Below are 26,417 nucleotides of genomic sequence, written 5' to 3'. Positions count from 1 at the left end.
CATTTCTGCCTTTAAACCCTGAAAAAAAAAATGGCCCCATTTACTTCAATTGTAAGTGCCTCATTGGAACCTTGTTTTTTGGCTTTTTTTAAGAAAAGGAGGGATGATTTGAAATTAATTTTGGTGGTAATCAAAATTATGCCACAAATGCTGTCCTTTAATGAAAAAATATCCGTCTGGACAATTTGGAAAAGTGCATAAATATATATATGCCTACAAGACTTCACTGAACTTCTTCATTTGCCTGATGTCAACATCAGATTGTGTGAAGCACATTTAAAGTTGATTCACAAACCCCATTAAAATATCACAGAGCCTTCCATTTGAAATATCACGTTTGCAGTGAAATTTAGATGTAGAAATACAGTATATTTGTGAGCAACAGTGTGCCACTTTTATTTTCACTTCTTTGAACTTTATCAACCAGTAACACGTAGTGATATTGAATCAGACTACACATGTCAGAGATCGAGAGGAAGACAAATAGACCCAAGAGTAGAGTAACAGTTCAAAGGATTTATTAACAATAAATATTCACTTCAACTGTGCTGGCAAAAACTGAGGATCCCGGCACCGGCTGCAGTAGCTGGGAGAAGTTTGTGGATGCGTGCGCACCGTGGCCACACAATGGGTAAATCCGTGAATAGTGTGGGCGAGTGTGTGCATTGTGGAAGTCAGGAATTCTCCGTTTAAATGTAGTGAGGTGCAGAAAACAGTGCCCAGCAGACTGGAAGGCAATTACTCTCATGACACGCGGGCAGAGACAAGGAATCCTCCGTTGAAGACTCGTTAGCACAGAGAACAAGTTTACAGCAAACTGGAAGGCAACCACAATCCCAATACACGGGCAGAGACGGGCAACCAAACAGATCCATGAGACAGGACAAACTAGGTAGAGAGAGTGAGGTAAGTTCTTCACATCAAAAAACAATCTAGCAAAAATACTTGTGACAAGGAGGAAGGTGTGGCCGGGCCGTGAGGGTGCACGCCTGGTGCTGAGTGGCTCAATCAGTGGGAGAGAGATAAGAGGAGGAGTCGGGGATGCCAGTGAGAGAGAGACACACACACGGGGCTGTAGGACTGGAGGAGGATGTGCCGTCAGAGAGAGCCTGTGCTGCTGACAGGGGATCGCGACGCCAAGGAGGTGTGATGCGGTGGTGCTGGAGCGTTGCTGTCAGTCGCTAGAAGGCGGAGGAGCCTCTACCGTCCACCAGGGGATGGGGAAGGGGAGGTCCAGTGCCATTGCCCGGTGTCGCGGAGGACCGCTGCCCAGCTGGCCGAGGACCGAATGCCGGCATGGTCAGGAATCGGAGTTTTTTCTTTTCTCTCTCTCTCTCTGTCTTTCCCACCCTCTTTTCCTCTCCCCCTCCCCTCACCTCATCCTACCCAGGTACCTAGGAGGTGGGGAGAATCAGCCGGTGAGGACATGGCCGAAGGGGTCCGGAGCTTTCCCCGGCCTGAATCAGGTGGGGGTATGTGACGAGGAGGAGGGTGTGGCCAGGCCATGGGGGTGCACACCTGGCGCTGAGTGGCTCAATCAGCGGGAGAGAGACAAGAGGAGGAGTCGGGGATGCCAGTTAGAGAGACAGAGCAAACCGACAAACTCACCGGATCCGTGACAACATGCTCCCCTCAAAAAGAGATCACAAGTAGTTAGGTCATTAGGTATCATGAACTAACAATAAGCAATCATTCTTAACAGCATTTTTTAATCTTGGTTAATGTTAATTTCATTATAAGTTCATAATGCATTAAGTAACTATTGTTAATGTACACACCTTATAATGTAAAAAATTTATGTAGAAATTGCATTATCCAAGATTAATAAATGCGTTAAAAGTATTGTTCATTGTTCATCCTTCGGGAATGGTCACCCAGTCCCAGGCCGATGCGGAAATGATGGACATGCTTTCCCAGGCGGCTGCGAGCGTCGGGCTAGAGTGGAACCCTCCACTCTCCACTGAACCCTCGCAGCTCGACAATTGGTTCCTGGGCTAGGGGCGCCACCCACGGCCATGCCCCGCCCACGTTCCTTTCTTCCCGGAAGTGCATGAGGAGCTGACAAGATCATGGGAGGAACTTTTTACTGCCTGGTCCCGGTCTTTCAGCTCCCCCGCTCTCGCTACCCTCGATGGTGGAGCGGCCAGGGAGTATTCGGTGATCCCCCAGATATATAAGGCGCTCGCAGTGCACTTGTGTCTGCAGAGCACCGCCACCTGGCATGGGCGCCCGAAGCTCCCGTCCAGGGCCTGTAGGTTTACATCGTCCCTGACGGCTAAGGTCTACGGTGCTGCTGGACAAGCCGCCTCTGCCCTGCATTCCATGGCTCTCCTGCAAGTACACCAAGACAAGGCGCTAAAAGAACTGCACGAGGGTAGTTCTGACCCGGGACGCGCTTTCCAACCCGTCGCGATGGCTGACCCGGACCGTCCGACTCGGCAACGCGATTCAAGCTTCACCTTGGTGAAGGGCGAGAACGCCGCTACCTTGCGTGCGGAGATCGCTACCCTACCCTAGGCGTTCAGACGGAGGACAGCGGTTCCACTGAAACTTTTTCAGAGGCTCCTGGGGCATATGGCATCCTCAGCGGTGGCCACACCGCTCGGGTTGATGCATATGAGACCGCTTCAGCACTGGCTTCAGACTCGAGTCCCGAGATGGGCATGGCACTGCGGGACACATCACGCCGATCTGTCGCCACCTCTTCAGCCCTTGGTCCAACCTTGCATTTCTACAGGGCAGGGGTTCCCCTAGAGCAGGTCTCCAGGCGCGTTATGGTTGCAACAGACGCCTCCAAGATGGGCTTGAGCACCGTATGCAATGGGAACACAGCTGCCGGCTCCTGGACTGGCCCGTGGCTGCGTTGGCACATCAACTGCCTAGAGTTGTTGGCAGTACTGCTCACCCTGCGGAGGTTTCAGCCATTGATCCAGGGAAAGCACGTGCTGGTCCGGACGGACAACACAGCAACGGTAGTGTACATTAACTGCTAAGGCGGTCTACACTCCCGTTGCATGTCACAACTCGCCTGCCATCTCTTCCTCTGGAGTCAGCAGCGCCTCAAGTCACTATGAGTCACTCACATCCCGGGCGACCTCAACACCGCAGCAGACATGCTGTCACAGCAGGTTACCCTCAGGGGAGAGTGGAGACTCCACCCTCAGGTGGTCCAGCTGATTTGGAGTCGATTCATTTGAGCACAGGTAGACCTGTTTGCTTCCCGGGAATCCTCCCACTGCCCACTTTGGTATGCCCTGACCGAGGCACCCCTCGGTATAGATGCGCTGGCACACAGCTGGCCCCCTGGACTACGCAAATACACGGAGTGTGGCGGCTTCCTGGGCCCTGGCCAGTGGCGCCTCTTTGGCAGACAACTGCAGAGCAGAGGGCTGGGCAACACCCAACACCTTTGCAAGGTTCTACAATCTCCGGGTTGAGCCAGTCTCGTCCCGTGTATTGGCAAGCACGAGCAGGTATGTTCCGGGACAACTGGCCAGGTGTACCGCTTGTGCATAGTGCCTTTCCCCTCCCTTGAGGTGAAGACGTGCGCTCTTGACTCCCAGTCATGTTCACTGACTGTGATCCCTGGATGACTTTCCTCCTTAGACCTCTGGCAGTTGAGTTGGCGGAGAAACTCGCTGACCGGCCCAGTATGTGCGCTAATGATCCCCTGTACTGAAGTAGGTGCTCCACATGTGCTGGTTCCCCAAAGGCGACCCCACGTGATATCTTCCGGAAAATCATTTCCCTGTCGGCAAACTGTGTCTTCCTTGGGCAGAGGACCCTCTGTCCCCGGTCCCATGCTCTGTAGAAACTCCTCCCCCTTCGGGTAGGACCTACTATGGGACCTCTCCACATTACATACTTCCAAGACTCGGTAAGACCATGTGATGTATTCCACTCAAAATACCCCCCTTTTTGGGCGGGGTGTGGTCTCCGCGGTGTCTTCCCCTTGGGAGGGACACCCCCTGATGCAGACACTTATTTCTCCTAGTCAGTTAACAAATTCAACTCTTTTTGGGGAGAAAAGAGAGGGAAAGAGGCCTCGGCTGGGCTAGTCTGTCCCTATAGTTGGGCAGTCGACTTGTTCCTGATGGGCCGTTCGACGCTCATAAGAGCGTTAGGGGAGGTTACGTGATGGCCTGGTGCGCTGGCTGCGAGGCACACAGTGGTCTGCCCGTCACACACTGCCAGTTCACGTAACACAGTTCAGCTAGTTGTGGCATTTTGTATAGGGACCCCTAGTGTCACTACATTGACACAACGTCGAGTGAGTGACAGATAGGGAATGTCCTGGTTACTTTTGTAACCTCCGTTCCCTGATGGAGGGAATGAGACATTGTGTCCCTCTTGCCATAACGCTGAACTACCCGCTGAAATGGCCGGGACCTGGTCTCGGCTCCTCAGCACAAAACCTGAATGAGTGGTTGCATACCAGCTCCTTTTATACCCGTATGTCCGGGGGAGTGGCATGCAAATTCCACTCGCCAATTCTCATTGGCCTTTTTTCAAAAAAGCAGTGGTGGTCGGGGCTACCAAGAGTGACCCCTAGTGTCACTACTTCGACACAAAGTCTCGTTCCTTCCATCAGGGAATGGAGGTTATGAAAGTAACCAGGACGTTCATAGTTATGTGTATATCACTGGTAATAATGTGAGTGTAAGCGCCAGTTTCCAGATTGTTGTACTGATGGATGTCCCTCCTGCAGTCATTGGCTTTTATGGCTCGCATTCTGTGCGCTATAATACAGTCTTAATGGGCCCTGGATCAATAGGTGCTTCTACCACCCATACAGCCCAGCCCAGATGTGGGAGTTTGTTTATAGATCATTATGAAAAAGAACTAGATTGGGTGAGTGGTTCCTCCTATGTAAGTCTATTGGATTGTTGAGCCTGTTTTATTATGCAAGCGATTTTTTTCTGATCACTAAATAGGACACATCTCCTCAACAAGGCACATGATTTGAGGCGTCATTTATGTCTCTAGCACAAACAGAGCAGGACGAGATTTATATTTGAGGGAAGTTTGATACTTATGAAAAAGTATGAACAATAAAAATACTGATGCTTGTCTTGCACCACTAACTAGTTACCTCAATCAGTTTCCTATAAATGCAGCTGCAAAGGTCTGTCTCAAACATCTTCAGTTAAAGCTCATTGGATAAGCAGGAATAAATGGACAAGATTGTTCCTAGATGCCACTTATAAAGCCTCAAAAATGTAGACAGAATAAAATCAGCCCCAGCTGTATGTTATGAGCTTCAATGAACTGGAACTGATGGCATTGCTGCCACTCATAAACTGCTTGTATCAATCACAGCACGCTTAACTTCGGGCAAAGAGCTAAATCATTTCCCTTTTTTAATCTTGTTTCCAATATCAGGTTTATCAGATTCTGGAGATGGCCAAAGGATGCACTCAGTCAGCTGCTAACTATAAAACATCTTGATGGATCCATACAAGCAGCCATTTAATGAGAATCATTGAGTCTATTTATTGCTGTGAATGATCAAATGGCAGCCAAGGAATATGACACTGTTTTACAGGATCAGGTGCACCCCACACTGCTACATATCCATATTCCAGCATGAAAAAATATCACAATCTACAAGATTAGAATGAATCCAAACATCTTCCGTAATCCAGTAGATTTCCACCTCAATTGCTCTTTAAGAAATTAAAGCTTTTCTTTTTTTAAAAATCTATATTCAAAAGTCACTCCTTCAATCCTTTCTCTGTAGTTAAATTAACTGAGGGTTGAACATGTTTTAATGTGCAAATGTTTGTTTACACTAGTAATTAGTGAATAACATATTAAATATATGTTATAATATATATTATCAAAATAATAGTAAAAATGTTATTAGTTACTGTAAAGCTACTATTCATCATTAATAATTTGTTTCCTCATTTTAATGAAAACATTTTTAAAGGCAACATAGATCCTTCACTGCCTATGATATCCTAGTGCTGGTTGGTTGAAAGAATAAATATAGTGTCTGATGGAGCAGTTAAAATAAAAGTGATTTGTTTTTCTGGGTTTCTTTTTCCAACTTATGATTCTATTTCTACCAAGAAATAAGTCTTGCCATTAAATATTCACTTAGTTATCTCTAAAGCTCACTTAAATTTGCTCTACATCCAGGGTTTTCGACCAAGGGTTTTGCAGAAAAGATAAAACAAAAATAAAAGGTAAAAGGTAAAACTTTACAATAAGGTTCCATTTGAACAATTAACAATACTTTTACAGCATTTATTCACCTTTGTTCATGATTTTGTAAAGTGTTTCCAAATAAAAAAAAACGAAATTCGAGGTTACAGTGAGGCACTCAATGGAAGTCAATGAGGCCAATTTTTGGAAACTTTAAATGCAGAAATGTGAAGTGCTTTTATAATTTTATAAAAGCACTTACATTAATTCTTCTGTTAAACTCATGTATTATTTGAACTGTTAAGTTGTTTAAATCATCATTTTTACAGTCATTTTAGGGTTTATGGCAACAAAGTTGTAAAATTGGTTAACTTTACACAGAAAAGGTTATTAAGTGATTATATTACACTAAAATCATGTTAACACACATATTATTTATGTCTTCTGGCTATACTTTTGAAATAGTGAGTTTTTAACATTTACAGATTGGCCCCCCATTCACTTCCATTGTAACACCCTGCCAACACCAGATACAAGTGGCATGGTGCGATGCGACGTGACAAAAGCAAATCGCTCCCATTATAATCAAAGATGCGCCGCGCCATGCTGACAGTAAATGGCAATTTTGCGCTGCATGCACTGGCACTACTCCTGCCAACAAGACAAATTAATGGTTTAGAACCTCCATTTCGACACATCCAGCGTAGACATCCTCAAGCCGTTGCAATGCGATGCAACGCTACATCGCTTATGTCTGGTGTAGACAGGGTGTAAGTGCCTCACTGTAACCATGTTTTTTTAAATATAATTAAACGAGGGACAAGTCAAAATAATTTTTTGTGGTCATCAACATTATGCCACAAATGCTGTCGATTGAACTTGTATTTTGATGAAAATGAAAGTTTTTATAAAGTGTTACAGAGAAAACTTTTTTATACTGGAGTCCCTGGGATGGAAACCACTGTTCTGATCATTAGACATGATGTTATGGTGCTTTGGAAGTGTGTAAAGTCATTGACTGACTGGGCAGGGAGGCAGCAAGGCTTTTGTTTTGGACATAGCCGAGCACTTGAGGTCTCTTACCTGTGTGTTCCTCTTGCTGATCTGCTGAGTGATGTTCGCTCTGCCCGTGCTGGGGTCCACGCCCGCCAACGGTACGACCGCCTCCCCGATGACATCATCCCGTGCAAACCGATCAAAGCTGAGCACAAGGAAGTGCAGCGTGAGCTCGGGCAGCGAGCTGTACGGAATGCCATAGAAGGTGAACGTCTCGTCGAAAACAGGCACCAGGGTCTTCCTTAATACACGCGTCTTCACCCGGTGCTTCTTCTCGGGAAGGATGGTCATCTTAACGTAGGGGTCAGAGCTGCCTGCCTGTTCGTCCACGGCGGGGAGCCCCTGTGCTCCTACAATAGTGACGACAAGTGCTTTCTTGGGGAAGTTGTAGTCGATAGCCAGACTAAGCGTGCCCAGAGAAGGCGAGTTTAGACTGTAGGGCGTCGCTGTTTTACTGGGCGCTTCGCTGCTGCTTGCTGAACTGCTCTCCAGACAGCAGTAGTCCGCCCGAATGGGTAGCGCCCTCTCAAGTCTGAGAGGTGCTACAGGAGGTACCAGGTGGTTCATCTGTAGGTGCGGGGTACCGTTCAGCAGTCCACTTTCGGAATCTGGATCTACAAGGACAACGTCACTGTTTCTTGACCCACGATCCCATTCTCTCATGAAGGACCCTGATGCTGAGTGACGGCCAACCCGTACAATCTTCTTGCTGTTGTTGAGGGTCTCAGGGTAGATACTGATCCCTTTAAGCATGTGGATGAACTTGTAGGGGGGGTCAACAGGTGGGTCATAGGGGCCGCTGGTCAGCTTGTAGGTGCCTGTCATTTGACGGTAGCGTCGCTGGCAGCACGTCCACAGGAAAACAGCCACCGTCACAGAGACGACCAAGACCCCCGCACCAAGAAAACCTGCAAGGACTGGGGAAACCTCTGAAAGAGGAAGAACAAAAAGAAGAAAGAAATGAGAATTAGAACATACCATACTCATAATTCAAAACATTCAACGAAGCAATGCTTCTGATTTTAAATCTATTAAAACAGTGGCATACCCACGGGTGTCCATGTGTGTGCATATGCCACCCAAAATGTTAGCTTACACCATAGGCGTAATTTATGGGTGGGACAGGTGGGACATATTTCTACCACTTTATACCTTGCACAATTTTGTCCCTACCACTTTTTGAAATAGCTTTCATCAGGTAAGTGTCTAATGCAGAAGAAACATTGCCAGTTATTGAGCAGGATTTTCAATTTTGTTGATGTGTGTTATGTAAGGGATAATCCATGGCTAGGTGTGCATTAAATTATTTAAATGCAGGACGTGGAGGCGAAGAACCACCCGACACAAAGTGAATTTTAAACGTTTAATGCACACCTACCCTTAAACCATGGTCACTTACCAGCATGGATTAGTTACAACTGTCATTGATTTTTACAGTGCAAATTTTGAATGGAAGAATAACAATAATGATTAACTTTACCTACAGGTTGTAAGATCTAGAGTTCTGCCCATTCTAAATCAGACACAGAGATAAAGTAGTGTGATAATATCACATTTATTTGAATAATTTAAATAAAAAGCTGTACGAATAATTTGAAAAATGGACGTGAGATTTTTGGAGACAAAACACTCTTTAAAAACTGTGAATTTAAATACTCAATCCAGAAATAATAATAGTCACATTATGTAGAAGTGTTGGCACTTCTCAGAACATGTAATAGTTCATTCCTATTCTTTGTCATTTTCACATTAATGAGGAAAAACCGGTGTTGCTGACATGACAGTTTGCTGACTTTGACCTCTGAGACATCCACATGATATCCATTAAGGCTACACAATTGATTGAATTAAGAATTAAATCGCGATGTGGCCTTGCACAATTACAAAACCACAAGAGGCTACGTGGTATGAAACAGTCCCCATTCAGAGCTTCAGTCAGCAACGTGTGATCGTGGGGTGCCCTCTAGTGGCTATAGGTGCACATTTTGAGCAGGGCAGCCATTTTAAATTATGTTTATCATATTACCATTTAAATTGTTTTGCCTCATTTTGCCGGACAGCAAAATACGCATTTGATGGGTCCCGGTTACCTTCTCTCCCCCTCCGTGCAAAACAGCTGAATGTCAAACCATACTTTCCTTACAAGCACTTTAGGTGAGTAATACGGGGCTGATGGAAACAGTTGTCTTTTCCGTGTTTCCTGAAGTGCTTCACAGTTGATTTACAGACAGCACTGCATGACTTGATGTTATTTGTGATGTGTCGGTTAATCTCGCTTAAATTTAACAGAGGCATAAAACTCTCTCAATGTGTCATTACGGAGAACAGCAGAGTAGGCACATTAATATTGAACGGTGATTAAAACTGACTGGAATTATCTGTGCATTAAACGGTTTTTACGCACTCATTTCAGCCAATCGGAATCGAGTATTCAAACAGACCATGGTATAACAATATTAATAAATGCTGTGAAATTATATTGTTCATTATTCTGCTCACATTGACTGATCCAATCACAATGGAGATTTTGTTACAGAATACTTGAGATGTTATAAAATGCCAAATGTGATTAAAATGGTTAAACCTTTTCTGAAGTTATTATTTATAATAACTAATCTTAATTTGTTACTCAAAAAAGCATCTTGCTGTTCCAAAAGTATTTGCCTAAGTTGACAAATTTTGCCCTGTAACTTTTGTCCCTATATCTACACAATATCACTAGGGGGTCTTTTACCCCAATTCTGGATAAAAGGCTCCCTCGCCACCTTTTTTTTAATTATTTGAATAAAAACAACTTTCTGTTAGTATTTCTATTCACACAAGTTATGTTGCTCCATCAATATTCAAGTATTTTTTCAATCTTAATACACTTTGTGACCAGAAAGAAAAATCACATTTTCCCTAATGTGTACCTTTAGCCCTGTTGTGTCTTATGTTTATTTTAAATATAACTCTATCTCTGTGCTCATTGGATAATCAGTCTAACAATTATTCTTTCTATTATTCGGAATTCTTTATTATTCGTGCCTTATGTAATAAAGTATATGACTTTGGGCACATCCCTACTAGCAACCACTATGAAACAACCCAGAACACATTAGCAACTGCATAAAAATGGACTAAAACACCTGAAAAACCGCAATGCCCTGGTAACCACCCACTACACCCGATTACTGAGTTTTGTTTGGGCAAATACCAGTTACATTTTCTTCTGAGAATGTAGTTTTAAAATGCAGATCATAAAAGCGTAATTTCTGCTGCAGGACTGTAATTTTATCAGCTGCAATGTGTTCAAACAATTTCTTCATAACTTAATATCAACACATTATTGAGTAGTGAGGGGATTCTGACCCACTTTCGTATATCGTGTTGTGTATGGATGATGTTTCCAGAGAGGAACACTGGTCTCCTACTGAGTTTAAACAGAACAGTACAACAAACATGGCCACTAGCAGCCTCAGACTGAGGTAAGAGACTGACCCATTTAGAGAAACAGAGAATATACAGCAGCAGTGCTTCAGGTCTGTCCAGAGGAATGCATAAGACAAATAAAAAATTAACTGCAGGAGAAATACAGTGTAATTGTGTGTTTCTGCTCTACATCATGGGCAGTTTTGGCCCTGTAGACCAGAAAATAAACATACTTTGCACAATCTCACCAGTTTATGCGATTTTTCTACTTACAATGTTCAACAGTGTGTATACATGCATCACAGGACAATTCTGTCTTTTTATAATTTTTTTAATGTCATGAACATTTCAACCACAACATCATCTCCACCACATTTCAAATTTAAAAATAAATTGTTTAAACATTTTGGGAATTAAATGGCAGACCTGTTTGTCTTGCTAAGGCTAATTTTAAAGCTAGCACTTTATGTATCCTAAATACACAATTTGTTACCAATTTTTGCATAATTTGACAAAAATGTTTGTGGAAATGACATACAATGAAAATATTCTGTTCAAAAGTTATATTTATTTTTATGATTTTTATTTGTGTTCTTCTCATTTTATATGTCTCATACACTTTTGTCTCCTTGGTAACAAAGTACACTAACATTAAAAAAGGGAGGCAAAAGTATTCATTGTGATGGAAACACTGTTTTAATATATTATATTACACTTATATTAATAATTTTCACACAAAAAATACTGTAATGGTTTATGATTATTCATTAAGATTATCATAGTGTTAATTTTATATTGTATATTATATAAGTATAATATTATGTATTATTATAATATTATATTATTACTGTTTTTATATTATTATATATTATTATTATATTATATTTTATTACTATTATTATTATTGTTATTATGTTTATTATATTAATAATATAATAAAATAATATAATTCTACACTATATATTTTAAATTACAGTATATTGTAATTGTTTATTATATATTTTATTTTTTATAATGAATTTTCATATTTTAAGACTGAAAGTCTGGGTCTGGGACAAGGGTAAAACAATAAAATTCCCGATGATACATAAAAGGTTTTTTAAAAGCAAAAAATAAATGATGAAGGCATGGTTAAATCTTTAATGTAACCTTCATTCAAATAAAAAATAAAAATGTAATATGTTAGTTTAAATAAAAATTAACCCATTAGACAAAAAAGTGCCTATAGCTGAAAAAGCACACAATTACAGAACAAGTGTGAGAGTGCAAAAGCTGACTCAAATTAAAAAGTAAACTCATTTTCTAGATATTGCATGATAATTCTTGCTCTTTATGAGGCAGCTGCTTGGATTATTTCTTGTTTAATTCATGACTGTTTGTTTCTTGCTTGTTTCACAGCCATTTGATGCCTAATGGGGCTGATGTTGAGCACAGCAGTTATATTTATGATCATAGATCCTTTATTACAGGCCATCAGAGAATCCACCAGTAATATTCACATGGGTGGAGCATTTACTGTTAGACCCACAGGCTGAATCACAATACATAAACTTCTGCTGCTTCATTAAATGAAAATAGAGGCGACTGAAACTTCCAAAACAATCTGGTCATTTGTATCGCTGCATATCTGGCTAATTACAACAAACCCCCTGAAACTTTCAAATGTCAGCAAGAGACCATAACAAACTCAATTGGAGCTGGCAGGTGCTACTTTTGCCGCATGCTACTGGACATTCAATTAGGAAACATCACACATATGGGTTTCCCACTGTCCAAACACCTTTTCATAACAGACACTGGAACATGCAGTTATTCCAGTTTGGGTCTGGAGGGCTTAGTATCTTAGTTAAAGTCAACATGAAATTGCATTCTCGACTCATTTTATTTCTGTAATGTGATGTATATCTGGGTGAAACAAACATTATAAAATACAAAACAAATAAACAATTATGGAGGGACTTGATTTTATCCATCAGGAACTGATTGGACAGTGAAAAGTGGACTTTCCATGTCACACTGGAGCCAGAACTGAATGTGAGTTTCCAGTGTATTGTAGAGGACTGTCTACTCCCATCCTGAAACACTGCCAGCACCCACTTTTAAAGAGACTTTTTGACTGGGACATGAAAGCCAAAGGTCAAGTTCACCCTCAAAAGGATCTAGATATATATATTCCAATGCTTCTTTTGCAAATATATCGTTATTTGCTATAATTGCACTGTAAAAATGTAGGTTTTGAAAAATTGTGAAACTTAAGAATTAAATGTTTCCTCAACAAAAAACATGCAAATAATTGCCCCAAAACAGAAAGATGTATTGTGGTAATCACAGCTGAAAGTTTTCCATTAAAATAATATATTCACCGTACACATTTAAATGTGTTCAGTCAATATATCAAGTCGAACTGAAAAATTTGTATAGGCTTAGCAAATTAAACTGTCAAATTACGCATGTGCAGGATGCGCCTGAGAAAATAACATTGGTACATCAAAAAGGCGCATGTGGTGGTGACCGAAGCTAAGTGGAGAGTGCGAGCGCTGCTGAAGTCTGAAGACACAAACAAACGGATGTCAGTCCCAAGAGAATAGACTGTCATCCTGAGTTTCATAAAATGAGTGGTGAGTATTGAGTACCATGTTTAAGCTCTACCAGCTACGGCTCTCATTCTCTAACTTTAACTGTAGCTAGGAAGACTAGAGAAATCCTCTGACGAAAACGTAAGCAGGCCCGCCAAATTTTTCTGTTAGCTATATGGATTAGACCGTCGGTTCGATCTCCACAAGTAAGTTTTATACTCACCCAGTACATAAATTTTCCATTATATTTAGCAGAATTACGATGATTTCATGCTCTCAATAGTTTCATGGTAGCCTTTTCATCTCCAAATTAATCCCATACAATCCATCCAAACCAAATGATTATATTGAATATTAAAATTTACCCTGAAATAGACATATATTTCTGTCGTAACTTCATCAATTTGACACGGAATTTGTGGCCCACTTTAAACTCCTGAGGCTTCATTTTTGTAAAAAATAGAAGGAAGCACTTTGAGTTTCAACGTACAAGCACAGAAACCTATTGCTCACACATTGGGGCCTCAAGATCAACTAGCCAAAAAAAAAAAAAAGAAACATGTTGTTGCCTAGATAGAAAGTTTCTTCTTAGGAATGAAACTTGAATCAATAACCATGTCGGCACCTGAATGACGAACGCGCTTAGTTCATTCTCCTACTCTTAACAAGGTTCAAGCTGGGAAGAACCCTGCAGTTGTGTCAGTACCAGCAAGCCCAGCGGGTTTGATGGCCACTGCAGCCGCCATTACTCCGCTAGGCTCCGCTATGGATGAGACCTCTCCAGCGCTGGCTCAGCCAGAGGGTCCCTCATCATGCTTGGCGACATGGTCGCTATTGCGTCCTAGTGATGTGTCACTGTTTAGCTACGCTAGCTATTTCACTTCACTTCGCTTTTATTGTCACACAACCATATACACAAGTGCAATAGTGGGTTAAAATCTTGGGTGCAGTTCCGAGCAACATAGCAGTCATGACAGTGATGAGACATAGATGAGACATATACCAATTTACAATAAACAGATTTACACATCACAATTTACATATCTAATATTACACATAATTACACACAACACAATATACAAATAATAATATACAATATACAGTATACAATACACACAATATAGAATATTGTACAGTATACAATACACACAATATAGAATACACATACACACAATATAGAATACACATTATACAATAAAAATAGTATATATGGTATATATAAAATATACAGTAGGTTGTATTGTACTGTATTGACATTCAGGCTGTCGGTTGATAGTCAGTTGCCAGTGTGTTGTTAAGAGAGAATATAATTTAAGACAGTCCAGTGTGAGATAATAAGATTAATAAAGTGCTGTGCTGATGTATATTGATCGTGAGAGATCAAGAGTTCAGAAGTCTGATTGCTTGGGGGAAGAATCTGTCATGAGGTCGGCTGGTGCGGGTCCTGATGCTGCGATACCGGCTGCCTGATGGTAGCAGTGAGAGCAGCCCATGGCTTGGGTGGCTGGAGTCTCTGATGATCCTCCGAGCTTTTTTCACACACCGCCTGGTATATATGTCCCAAGTGATTTTGGATTGCTTTGGTACAGGCACAATGGTGGACACTTTAAAGCATGTGGGGACCACAGACAGGGAGAGGGAAAGGTTGAAAATGTCCATAAAAACACCAGCCAGCTGGTTCGCGCATACTCTGATGACGTGGCCCGGAATGCCATCTGGACCCGCGGCTTTACGGATATTCACCCGTCGGAAGGATTGGGTTACATCCGCTACAGAGACAGAGAGTGAACTAACCTCTGTAGCTTCGGCCACGAGAGCTCTCTCCACGAGGGTGGTGTTATTTCCCTTGAAACGAGCATAAAAAGTATTTAGCTCATCCGGGAGAGAGGCAGAGGTGTTCATGGCGGAGTTTTTACTCCCTTTATAGTCCATAATGATATTAATTCTCTGCCACATGCTTCTAGAGTTGGTGGTGTTAAACTGTCCTTCAATCTTGTCCCAGTACTGGCGTTTGGCTGCTCTGATAGTTTTGCGGAGTGCATAACTGGCTTGTTTATGCTCCTCCACATTCCCGGAATTAAAAGCGAAGGTCCGCGCATCAAGTGCAACGCAAACATCGCTATTAATCCATGGCTTCTGGTTGGGGTAGATCCGTATTGTTTTGGTCGGAACAACATCCTCTATGCACTTTCTGATGAAACACGTTACGCTATCAGCGTACACCTCGATGTCCTCATCAGAGGCAGACAGGAACATCTGGACTGCGTGATCAAAACAGTCTTGTAGCGTAGAATCGGATTGGTCCGACCAGCACTGGATCGTTCTGAGGGTGGGTGCATCCTGTTTCAGTTTCTGCCTGTAAGCGGGCAGAAGCAGAATGGAAGAGTGGTCTGATTTGCCAAATGGTGGGGGGTGGAGGGATTTATATCCATCCCGGAAGGGAGAGTAGCAGTGGTCCAAAACCCAGTCCCCTCATGTGTTAAAACTGATGTGTTGGTGGTATTTTAGTGCGATTGATTTAAAATTGGCTTTGTTAAAGTCCCCGGTCACAATGAACACAGCCTCAGGGTCTGAGGTTTCCTGCTTGCTTTTACTGCCATACAGTTCCTTGAGTGCCCGGTCTGTGTCGGCTTGCAGCGGGATGTACACAGCAGTGATAATGAGCGCTGTGAATTCCCTCGGTAGCCAGAATAGTTGACACAGAAACATGAGAAATTCCAGATCAGGAGAGCAGAAAGACTTGATAGAATGTACGTTCCTCTGATCACACCAGGATTTGTTGACCATAAAACATAAACCACCACCTCTGCTTTTACCTGAGAGGTCTTTCTCTCTGTCTGCTTGGTGCACGGAGAACCCCACGGGTTCGAAGGCTGAATCTGGAATCTCAGCAGACATCCAAGTTTCCGTAAGGCAGATAATGCAGCAGTCCCTCGTCTCTTGTTGCAAAGAGATCCGCGCTCTCAGCTCACAGAGCTTGTTGTCCAGAGACTGAACATTTGCCAGTAGAATACTGGGTAGCGGGGGTCGATTTGCGCAACGTCTTACTCTGATGAGAACGCCGGCTCTATTTCCCCTTTTCCTTCTGTGTTTCCACGGCTGGGCTGCCCAGACAAAAGCTGGCGTGTTTGTAAACAGTGGGTCGGCATTGAGGAATTTAAAGTCCGGTTTTCGGTCTGCTATTGCAGAACCAATGTCCAAAAGTGTTTGTCTGTCGTAGACAATAAGGCAGACAACTTCCAAGACAAAAAAAAACATAGAATTGTGAACATAACAAACAAAAAACTGCATTGTTGTGTCAGAATGAGTTATGTCTCCTATTGATACATGCATATATGTCCCAGGGCCACCTGAACAGCAGATTACATTTATTCACGCATCAGGATGCCAGGCCGGGGAAATGGAAACTCCACCCTCAGTCAGTTCAGAGGTTTGGGAGGTTACAGTGCACTATTTAAATTGTAATGCGTTGAAATGACATAACAGGTACTGGTTTCCGGGGGTGGTAGGACTGTTGGATGTTCCCCCTGGGAAATTGCTTTGAGGACAGATCTGCTCTCGCAAGCTCAAGACACAATCTGGCATCCGCAGCCAGAGCTGTGGAGACTGCATGTCCAGCCTCTGAACGAGGCTCATATAATACAATAGGGTTGTCGCAACCGGTACTAGGAAACATACTACAGGCCAGGGCCCCCTAAACGAAGCTGCTTTATGCCTTAAAATGTTTTGACTTTTTGCTGATTGGTGTTCCTCCTGAGGTGAGGACCCAACACATTGCCCTGTGCAGATGATATTCTCCTTCCTGCAAGAGCGTTTGGATGCAGGACTCACTCCATCCACGCTCTACCATAGCAACCACTGATGACCTCTGAGGGCTTGTCTGGAGGCAAGCCCCCTCTGGTTGGCAGATTTCTGCATAGTGCGAGACGGCAAAGACTCTTTTCCGCCATGCTACCATTCCAGTCTGGAACTTAGTGCTGGTGTTAAACATGTTTACTGGTACCCCGTTTAAGCTACTAGAGGCAGTTAGCTTACGCATTCTCTCTTTTTAGAATGTGCTGCTTCTCACTTTGGCATCAGTCAAAAGTGTTGGGGACCTTCAGGCCTTTTCAGTCATCAACTCTTGTTAGAGTTCGGACCAGGACTGTCAAAGGCCATTCTCAAGCCTAAAGGGGGTTATGTGCCCAAAGTGCTGGCAGCCCCCTTTAGGGCTCAGGTTGTTACCCTGCATGCATTCTCTCCTTCTCCCTTACAGTAAGACCAGGCTAAGAGACTACACATGTTCTACCCTGTGCATTATGCATTTACATTGACCGAACAAGTCAATTCAGCGTGTCAACTTTTTGTTTGCTTTGGAAGCCGTGCAAAATATTTGGCCATCTCCAAGCAAAGCATTTCAGACTGGGTCGTAGATGTAATTGCGCTTGCTTATGACTCACAAGGTGTGATGAGGAGGAGGGCGTGGCTGGGCCATGAAGATATACGCCCGGCGCTGAGTTGCCTAATCAGCGGGAGGGAGATAAGGGAAGAGCCAGGGACACCAGAGAGAGAGAGAGAGAGAGAGAGAGAGACATATGCGGCCACTCTGTGTGTGTGTTTATGTTGCTGTGCTTCAATTTCATATTCTGTTTGATTTTTGCTTTTTTTTATCCCCTTTTCTCCCAATTTGGAATGCCCAATTCCCACTACTTAGTAGGTCCTCATGGTGGCGCGGTTACTCACCTCAATCCAGGTGGCGGATTTATCTTATCACGTGGCTCATTGTGCATGACACCGCGGAGACTCCCAGCATGTGGAGGCTCATGCTACTCTCCATGATCCACACACAACTTACCATGCACCCCACTGAGAGTGAGAACCACTAATCATGACCATGAGGAGGTTACCCCATGTGACTCTACACTCGCCAGCAACCAGGCCAATTTGGTTGCTTAGGAGACCTGGCTGGAGTCACTCAGCACACCCTAGATTCGAACTCAGGACACCAGGGGTGGTAGTCAGCGTCAATACTCGCTGAGCTACCCAGGCCCCCCGATGTTCTGTTTGATTAAAGTTTTTATTGTTTGTTACTCTGGTTCCTGCATCCTCCTTTCCCGAACTGTTACACTATATAGCAATGCCTTTTACTACCCCATTGGCTAGTGGAATTGCCCTATCAGTAGCATGGCGTTATGGTATACGGCTCCCACAGCGTCAGCTCAAAGTTATCGACTTGAAAGTGAACATCCTGGTTACTGATGTAACACTGGTTCCCTGAAATGAGGAAACAAGACTACCTGTAGCTGTCCCACACTACTGATTTCTCTCTGTTAAGGGAACGAGAGATGCGCTGTCCTTCCTTCTGTCGGAAAATCCTGATGGTGTGGCACTGGGCTCAAGCCAGCGATGGTGTATACATTGGGTATAGCGGCAAGCGTCACCAGCCAATCAAACTGGTGTGATGGTATAGGGTTTCAAAGTCATCACCCCTAGGAGGGGCTCCAACAACATCAGCTACTGACACAGCATCTCATTCCCTCCTTTCAGGGAACCAAGTGTACAACAGTAACTGAGACATTTATACATTGGCTCAACATATAATTTCCGATTGAGCCAATGTTAAAAGACTGTTGCCACAGTAGAAAATATTTAATTCACAGAACTTTAAGTCACTAAAAAATTTAGATTTGGAGAGGTCTAAAAAATGTAATAGTGTGCTGAACCTTTATTACATCAACATTAACCAACATAAAATAAATTTACTGCAATGAATTTTTTAACTTTTGATTAACATTATTTCCCGCCTACAACAGTCAAAAATTTGGACACACCTACTCTTTATTATGACTACTTTACACATTTTATGTAAAAGATTTAAACAAATCAGAACTCTCTTTTAGCTTTTCAAACAGTATTAAAGGAGTTCACATGTATGTCGTGCACGTACATACCCTTCATTATCTGTTCTAAACATTTACAATAAAATATAAATATTATTACTATATATGTATATTTCATATTATTAATAATATTAAATAGCTTTGTAAAGAAATTCATATGTAGCACAATTTATATTTGTCTTTAAAACAAATTTCTAACAGCATAAGCCTTTCGATCAACAAGGTTTTTAAGAACATGAGAAACATATTCAGTCAAGTGTGTCCAAAATTTTAACTGGAAATGTAGGTTAAACATCAGCCAAAAAGGAAAGTTCTTTCAGAAGCGGAGCAAGTTATTACATTGTGATGAAAGATTACGAAGACAAATATTTGTTTTTCTTTGGAACACCGTGCAATGATAAATCGTGCACAATAAGACCAGGAGCAAGAAAGTTAATAGGGAGACGTTTGATTTCATTTTGACTGAAACTCACTAGTTCACTCTCTGTAGAACATATTAGTAATTTTTCAGCGCAATCTTATGATCGATTGGCTGCCACATAATCCATTTTCTTTGTCATCCTCTCTGTAGTCTCCTTGTCTGAGTCTTCCTCATCTCTTTCATCCATTTACTTACTTGACACTCTTCCCTTTTCTCTTGTTATATTAGTTTCGCCCCCTTCTACCCCTCTTTTTTCTCTCTCTCTCCTCCCCTCCACTTCTCATCTCTTCCTTCCCTCTTGCCAAAGTCTGAACTTCCAAGGCCCTTGGGTGGTGAAGTGTTCAGGTCGCCGTGGCAACAACAGGTCCCTTTCTGTCGTCATGCCAGTCAGAGCTGATTGTAATTCTAAGTTCGGCCTGGGTTCAATGAGCTGATGAGAACAGGATGTGCTCTAGAAGCCCCACAAAACGGCCTCCTTAAGGAAAGTGCCAGCCAGTGAGAACACAGATACAAACCACATGCCACTGAGCAACAAAATGTGACAATAAAGATGCAAGTCTTAGAGCCAAGCCACCAAAAACACTTCCTGCTGAAATGTAACTAATGAAATATTATGTCAGGAAATAACTTATATGTAATAACAAATATGTAATTTGTATTTAAATATCCCATTATAATAAACTTTATTCACTTATAAAAAGAAAATCTAGACAAAGTCCTACACTATTATTATGTATGTTCTCTGAAGTACCTTGAAAGACCAAGGTTTTGTTTGTTTTTGGACATGTAAGAATAAAAACGTTTATATGCAGACAAAAATTACCTCAATATCTGCATTTCTGAGAATGATAATGTGGTCTTATATAATAAACACTAAAGTATATTAGACCTGTACTCATCTCAAGAGTCAACAAAATAATATATTTTTTATTACAACGAGGATGTTTTTGTTTATCATCAAAAAACATCTAGTATGTCTGACAAGTCTCATTTATAAACCATAAACATGTACAAACAAACACACACACACACACACACACACACAGCTTTTGACACTGCCACATTGCTGGTGGGATTACATACAGCATATTGTAGTGCTTTTAATGTCAAACATCTCTAATGCTCTGCTGGCCTCAGTCTGAGTGGTAGATGGTGGGGTTCATTATCAAAGAATTCACTTATTACTGCAGCTCACTGCAACTCAATAGTGACTCATACAAGACCCTTCAGGAAACCTTCTGATAATATCAGACTGAGGGATGAAAGCCTTATACCTCTTGTGAAATAATGAGATAAAAGAAGTAAATCATTAAAGTTAATCTCAGGTAGCGTAAACCTAAGAACCTAAGAAGTCCCACAGTATTGAGAAATAAGTATTGAGTGTCCCAAATCGCACAATTCAGCACTATTCAATGCCATTTTGTAGTGTAAGTAGTGCGAGTAGTGTGTTAACCCTGAAAATGCAACTATGTAACTGGATAATGTAATTCTTCAACAGAAAAAGCAGAGTGTGTAATGTTGGACACTGCATGTACTCAGCGCTCGCGGCTTGCCTTATGTAGCAGAAGGTGTGGAGTTACCTGATTGCGATGCTGATCTCTAACTATTGGAATTAAAGAAGAATGTAGCAACTAGCGAAACTTCTGTGAAGACAGCACTTTACAAATGTAAGTTGAAGGCTTTACCATAACCCCGCACTGTTCGAATATGTTATTTTAAGTGTTAGACTGAGTTTGGCTAACGTGCTAAAGCTAGCGGCAACACATCGCATGGTAACCTGAAATTGTTACCGCAAGGATCTATTTCTAGCTGCCTGATCTCATAAAAATGGTGCTAAAAGCGAGTTACATTTTCAATCAAACAAATTAGGTTTTTAAAGTTTTTACGTAAACTGACAGTGTCATTAAAAACAAATGTGCATAAAAACCACGACTGCTGAAGCAGATGTCATTTTGTGGAGCTTCAATGACACCTTCGACTCACGTGTCGACAGTGTTGGGGAGTAACAGACTACATGTTAGGGGATTCCGTATTTAAAATACAAAATATGAGTAACTATATTCCACTACAGTTACAATTTAAATAGTTGGTAATCAGAATAGAGCGCAACAGTCTGGTTCCGGAAGTAAAAATCCCATTCATTTATCCCATAGATTAACTGATTTTCAACGATAACTTATAAACCTTTAAAGACAGACCTACCGTGAGCTAGGAGGTTGTTCATCGATTGTATATGCTTCTGTTGAAGCCATCTATCTGCTTTATCTCAACTTCATTGTTTAAAATTCATGGGAAACAACTACATTACCCATGGTACAGCAGAGAAAGATCCACCAATCAGAGAACTGCATCCAACGAAACCCGCGAAATGTGGCTGAGAGCGACTGTGTGCTCCCATGACGCACTGTAAATGACGTAATTGAGTCGGTCTCCCTTTTCCCTTAAACTACTTATATATTTGTACATATCAGAATAGTTTGCAATAAACATTAAATATATTGCTTCTATACTTATTATCAACAACCTAAAATCAATAGTTTTATATATTCCCATAGTTTATTATTCAACGACATCATTCGCAATGCTTCATGGGATTGTAGTTTGTGCCCTCATGAAAGACGGTAAGTACACAGCCTTGTACCTTTGTCTTTATGTCTGATTTTCAAATAATTTTTTGCCTCGAAACAAAGTTTGTGATGTTGTGATTCACCTCAGAGCTGGTTGGTCTGGTTCATGGCTCACAACTCTTTTATTAAGGATTTTATTAAAAGTCTATGGAAGAAATGAATGGGCGGTCACTGTTGCGCTCTTTACAGTTACATTCAAAAAGTAGTTTGATTACTGAAGAGATTACTTTGCATTTTATTGTCATTTGTTTCATTTAATATTTAGTCCTTTCAGATTGAAAACATTTATACATATAAATGATGCGATCCAAAGTGCATTTGAACGGTAGTGAAACACTTTTTTATGATGTGCTACATTCATACGAGCAGACAGAGAAGTAAGTTTGAAGTAAGTTTGGAGCACAAGAAATAGAAATAATCCTTGTGTAAATTGTCAGCTTTACACTAAGCTAAAATGCTATTTCTAGCCAATTTATATGCACGTTAACAGGCACGATCATATTTTTTCATCAAGAAAATTCACATTAGATCATAATTATTTTTCTCTAGTAAGACCTCTGATATTAGGGGGAAAAAAATCTTATTTTTTATTAGAATTATTTTATTCTTTTTCTGTAAAAAAAAAAATCTCAAATTCATTCAAACAAGATCAGTTTGATTAATCTTGTTTTAGAAACAACACTGCATAAGATATTTAGGTTTTTCAGAGAATGTATTTTTAACATGTGTATTTTGTCGTATTTTTGATAGTCAAAACAAGTGAAGTAATCCAAAGTATTTAGAATACGTTACTGACCTTGAGTAATCTAACGCAATACGTTACAAATTACATTTTAGAGCATGTATTCTGTAATCTGTAGTGGAATACATTTAAAAGTAACCCTCCCAACCCTGCGTGTTGACTTGTGTGCTCTTCAGGACTCGTACACCGGTCTTTTGCATCGCAAGTGCAGAGCTCTATCAGTTGAGCTACCGCACAATTTGATCGCACATAAACAAGCTTGTAAATGTAGTTAGTTATTTAATGCAAATGTTAAAATTTATAACCTTACAAGTCAGGAACTATAGTAAAAGTCTTAAGATGTCATAAGATAGCATTGTGAGAGGAACTGATAGAAAAGTGTTTATGAACTGATAATCTGTCGTTTTATGATTTGAGTGAAACTGAATAAAAGTCATTGCTATTGTAGTGCCTGTTGTGTTCATTTTACCAGGAAATTGTCATGATACACACAATGAGCCACGTAAAAATCATTTTGCAAAAAGGTAGGTACAGTAATGTGATTCTATTTGATCTAATCTATAAAAATTACTTTCGTTGGTGTAACCTGATTTGTCAGGTTGATTTTGTCTAATTTAATTGATCTTTTTAACTTACAAAACCAGATAATTTGTATTTTACCACATGAAGCACATTTTTAGGTTACCCAACAAAACATTTTTTAAATGGTGCAGGATGAATTGCACATCGCATTTTAGGGGTAGAGGTTTGATCAAATCCCAAACCCCAAGTATAAGCAAAAGTAATAGTAAAGCTTGCCTTAGCAAATACCATTGATCCTTAAAGTTCATCTCATATATTAGAAACCCATATGCATGATGGGTGAAGATCCACAGTACCGAGAATCATCCAGACATTGTGAGGATTGAACAGCACAGTCATTTGAGACAAAGAGACGTGAAAAGAGAAATGAGCAAAGGTGTAAGAAAAGATTATATAAAGATATGGTGTGACAGACAGAGGAGCAAGAGTTATTGAGAAAAAGGACACATAAGATGTTTGAAATTTCTGATTGAAACCAGCATCTTGGTATTCTCAAAATGAAGTCAGTTTGTCTGGAATGTAAAGGAGTTTAATAAAATTCCTAAACATTTGACCCTGATTGTGACTATTTTGGCATTATCTTTTACTGTCTTTTTTTAAGCTAAATTACTCTCTCTCTCTCTCTCTCTCTCTGTCTTTGTCACCATCGTCCAGCCCTCGCCTCCCTCGACCCTACCCTGTTTCTATGCAACAAAAAGACTGGACTCCTCCCCGATTCCACTGGACACTACGACCCCCCGAGGGACCCAGAATCCGATGATGTCACTTTTGCCAGCATGTTTGAAAGCCAGCTGCTTCCATTGCTTAGAAACGACCCCTTTGAGAGACCAAGGCAAGGGAAAAAATAATGTTGCCAGCTGATACACTGAGCACTCACAATGGTAATTGGTTTATAAGTGATAAATTAGTGTCACCTTTCTAGTGTAAATTGTATGTGGTAGTTACTAAGACACAAGTGTCTAAATGACTTCTGAAATATATAAATAGTGGTGTTTGCTAAGGCAAGCACTATTGATACTGCACATATTTAAAGGGGACTTATTATGCAAAATCCACTTTTTCAATTTTTGGAACATAATTATGTGTCCTCAGTGTGTGTATACAACCACAAAATATGGTAAAAGACCATCCCCTCGTTTCTTTCCTTTCCCCATCAATAAAAAACAGTGTCTCCAAACGAGCCGTTCAGGTTTGCAGCCCCTTATGACGTCAGATGGGGAATGGTACAGCCCACGGCTGGTGAAAAGATCCACCCGAGTAGCTTAGATCCTCCCTCATTAAAACCTGAGCGAGCAGCACACAGTCTGCCATATTTATCTCCACACTAGAGCCGCTTGTGCTAATTCCAAAACAATGAAGCTGTAGCTCTGTTTCGGTTATGATATAAACTGACTGGCTTCCTCCACAGTCCCGCTTGATTGGTCATGCAATGAAGATTCTCCGTGTAATAAAACCAGTAATTATTTCAAAAACGATTATGAAGCAATAGTGGTATTTTCGACAACTATAGCTGTTTTTCATATTTCATAACTCGACCTTAGTCATGCACAGTACAGTAAGATGATTGACTAAGATGATGAAGATGATTGTGTAATTTATAATTTTTTAACTGTTTAAGTTCTGCATTGTTGTCGCTGGGGTATCCATGGCAACAGTAGGAATGGCACAGCCCACTTCCAGCTCCTCTGCATTTAAAGTTACAGACACTAAAACAGCCCTTTGGAACAGGGCTACAAAACAGGGGTATAAAGGCATGGTAGAATAAACGATCTGTGAGGTATTTTGAGCTGAAACTTGACAGACACATTCTGGGGACACCTGAGACTTATTACATCATGTAAAAAGGGGCATAATATGCCCCCTTTAAGGCCAAAACACTCCACGCAAGTAGAACGCAGATGCTTCTAGCAACGCAAGCTCAATTTTGTGTGTTGTTGCATTCCGAAATGTGTCAGACTGCGCAATTCATAAAACAAAGCAAGTCCGCGTTGCATTACAAACATTGCCACAAGGGGCACTATAGAGGACAAGGTTGTGAACTGTCTGCTTTTATGATGAGTTTTCACTTTCAAGTAACCTACTGTGATGGTGGAGCAACAGTCTGAAAACAATACTACTGCAAGTAAGTTAGTCAATATATTTATAGCAACTTATAGCAACAAATTCAAGGCACAGACTTTTGAACGTAACTCTATCGCCCACTTGAGAACTGAGGTCTGTTACCACTACAGTAACATAAGAACGCACATTAAGTATGTTCAATCAGATCATGCGTTGGCAATGCATTGGCTAAGCGCTCGCATCTGTGTACGTGGACTTGCGTAAAGTGTGTTTCTGGCCTTAGTGTTAAGGATTTGAACAGACCCCTAACCATAAGTATTAAACTTCGGCACATAACTTTTCCTGCGCCATGAACAGTGTTGGGTTACTCTACAAAAGAAATCCCATACAAATTGCTAATTACATTTTCGAAAATGTAATCATATTACTGATTACTTCATAAAAAATTAATCACATTACTAATTACATTACTTTTAAGTTCCTTTCTAAAACACTTTTCACAGAAACATTTACAGTATGTTTTTACATTCTGAAATTTGAAACAAGAAAATATAATGCGTTACACTACTTTTACTAAAAGTAATTTGATTACTGTAACTAATTACTTTGTAATCAGATTACACCTAATACAGGCCATGAATTATGCCTCAAATTCTGTGGCATGTTGAGGAGAGGTGTGCTATTATTTTTCCAATTTATCGAATTTACGATTTTCACCTGGCGAACGATAAATCTGGTTAAAGAAATGTTGAAAACTATCATTAAAGTTTATCATTAAATCCTTTTAAAACCACAATCGCATGGTTTCTTTTTTTCTAAATGTTCCAGAATTCTGCATTTAGTCATCTAAACGGATATTTATGAACGTCAACACAGCTCATTCTTCAAAAAAACAATACATTATCTCCGACA

At 41.1% G+C, this 26,417-nt stretch overlaps 1 protein-coding gene across 1 annotated transcript in view; it reads right to left on the bottom strand.

Moving 5' to 3' along the window:
• LOC127424844 (synaptotagmin-11-like) overlaps positions 1-26,417 on the bottom strand; it is a 47,413-nt gene that overhangs the window by 14,291 nt on the left and 6,705 nt on the right. The window contains exon 2 of the mRNA XM_051670323.1: positions 7,234-8,135. Within this exon, the coding sequence (XP_051526283.1) occupies positions 7,234-8,135 (902 nt within the window). The remainder of the gene's footprint in view (positions 1-7,233; positions 8,136-26,417) is intronic.

This window comes from Myxocyprinus asiaticus, chromosome 34, assembly GCF_019703515.2.
Source record: "Myxocyprinus asiaticus isolate MX2 ecotype Aquarium Trade chromosome 34, UBuf_Myxa_2, whole genome shotgun sequence".
Taxonomy (NCBI): Eukaryota; Metazoa; Chordata; class Actinopteri; order Cypriniformes; family Catostomidae; genus Myxocyprinus; species Myxocyprinus asiaticus.
This window is presented reverse-complemented; position numbering and strand designations above follow the sequence as displayed.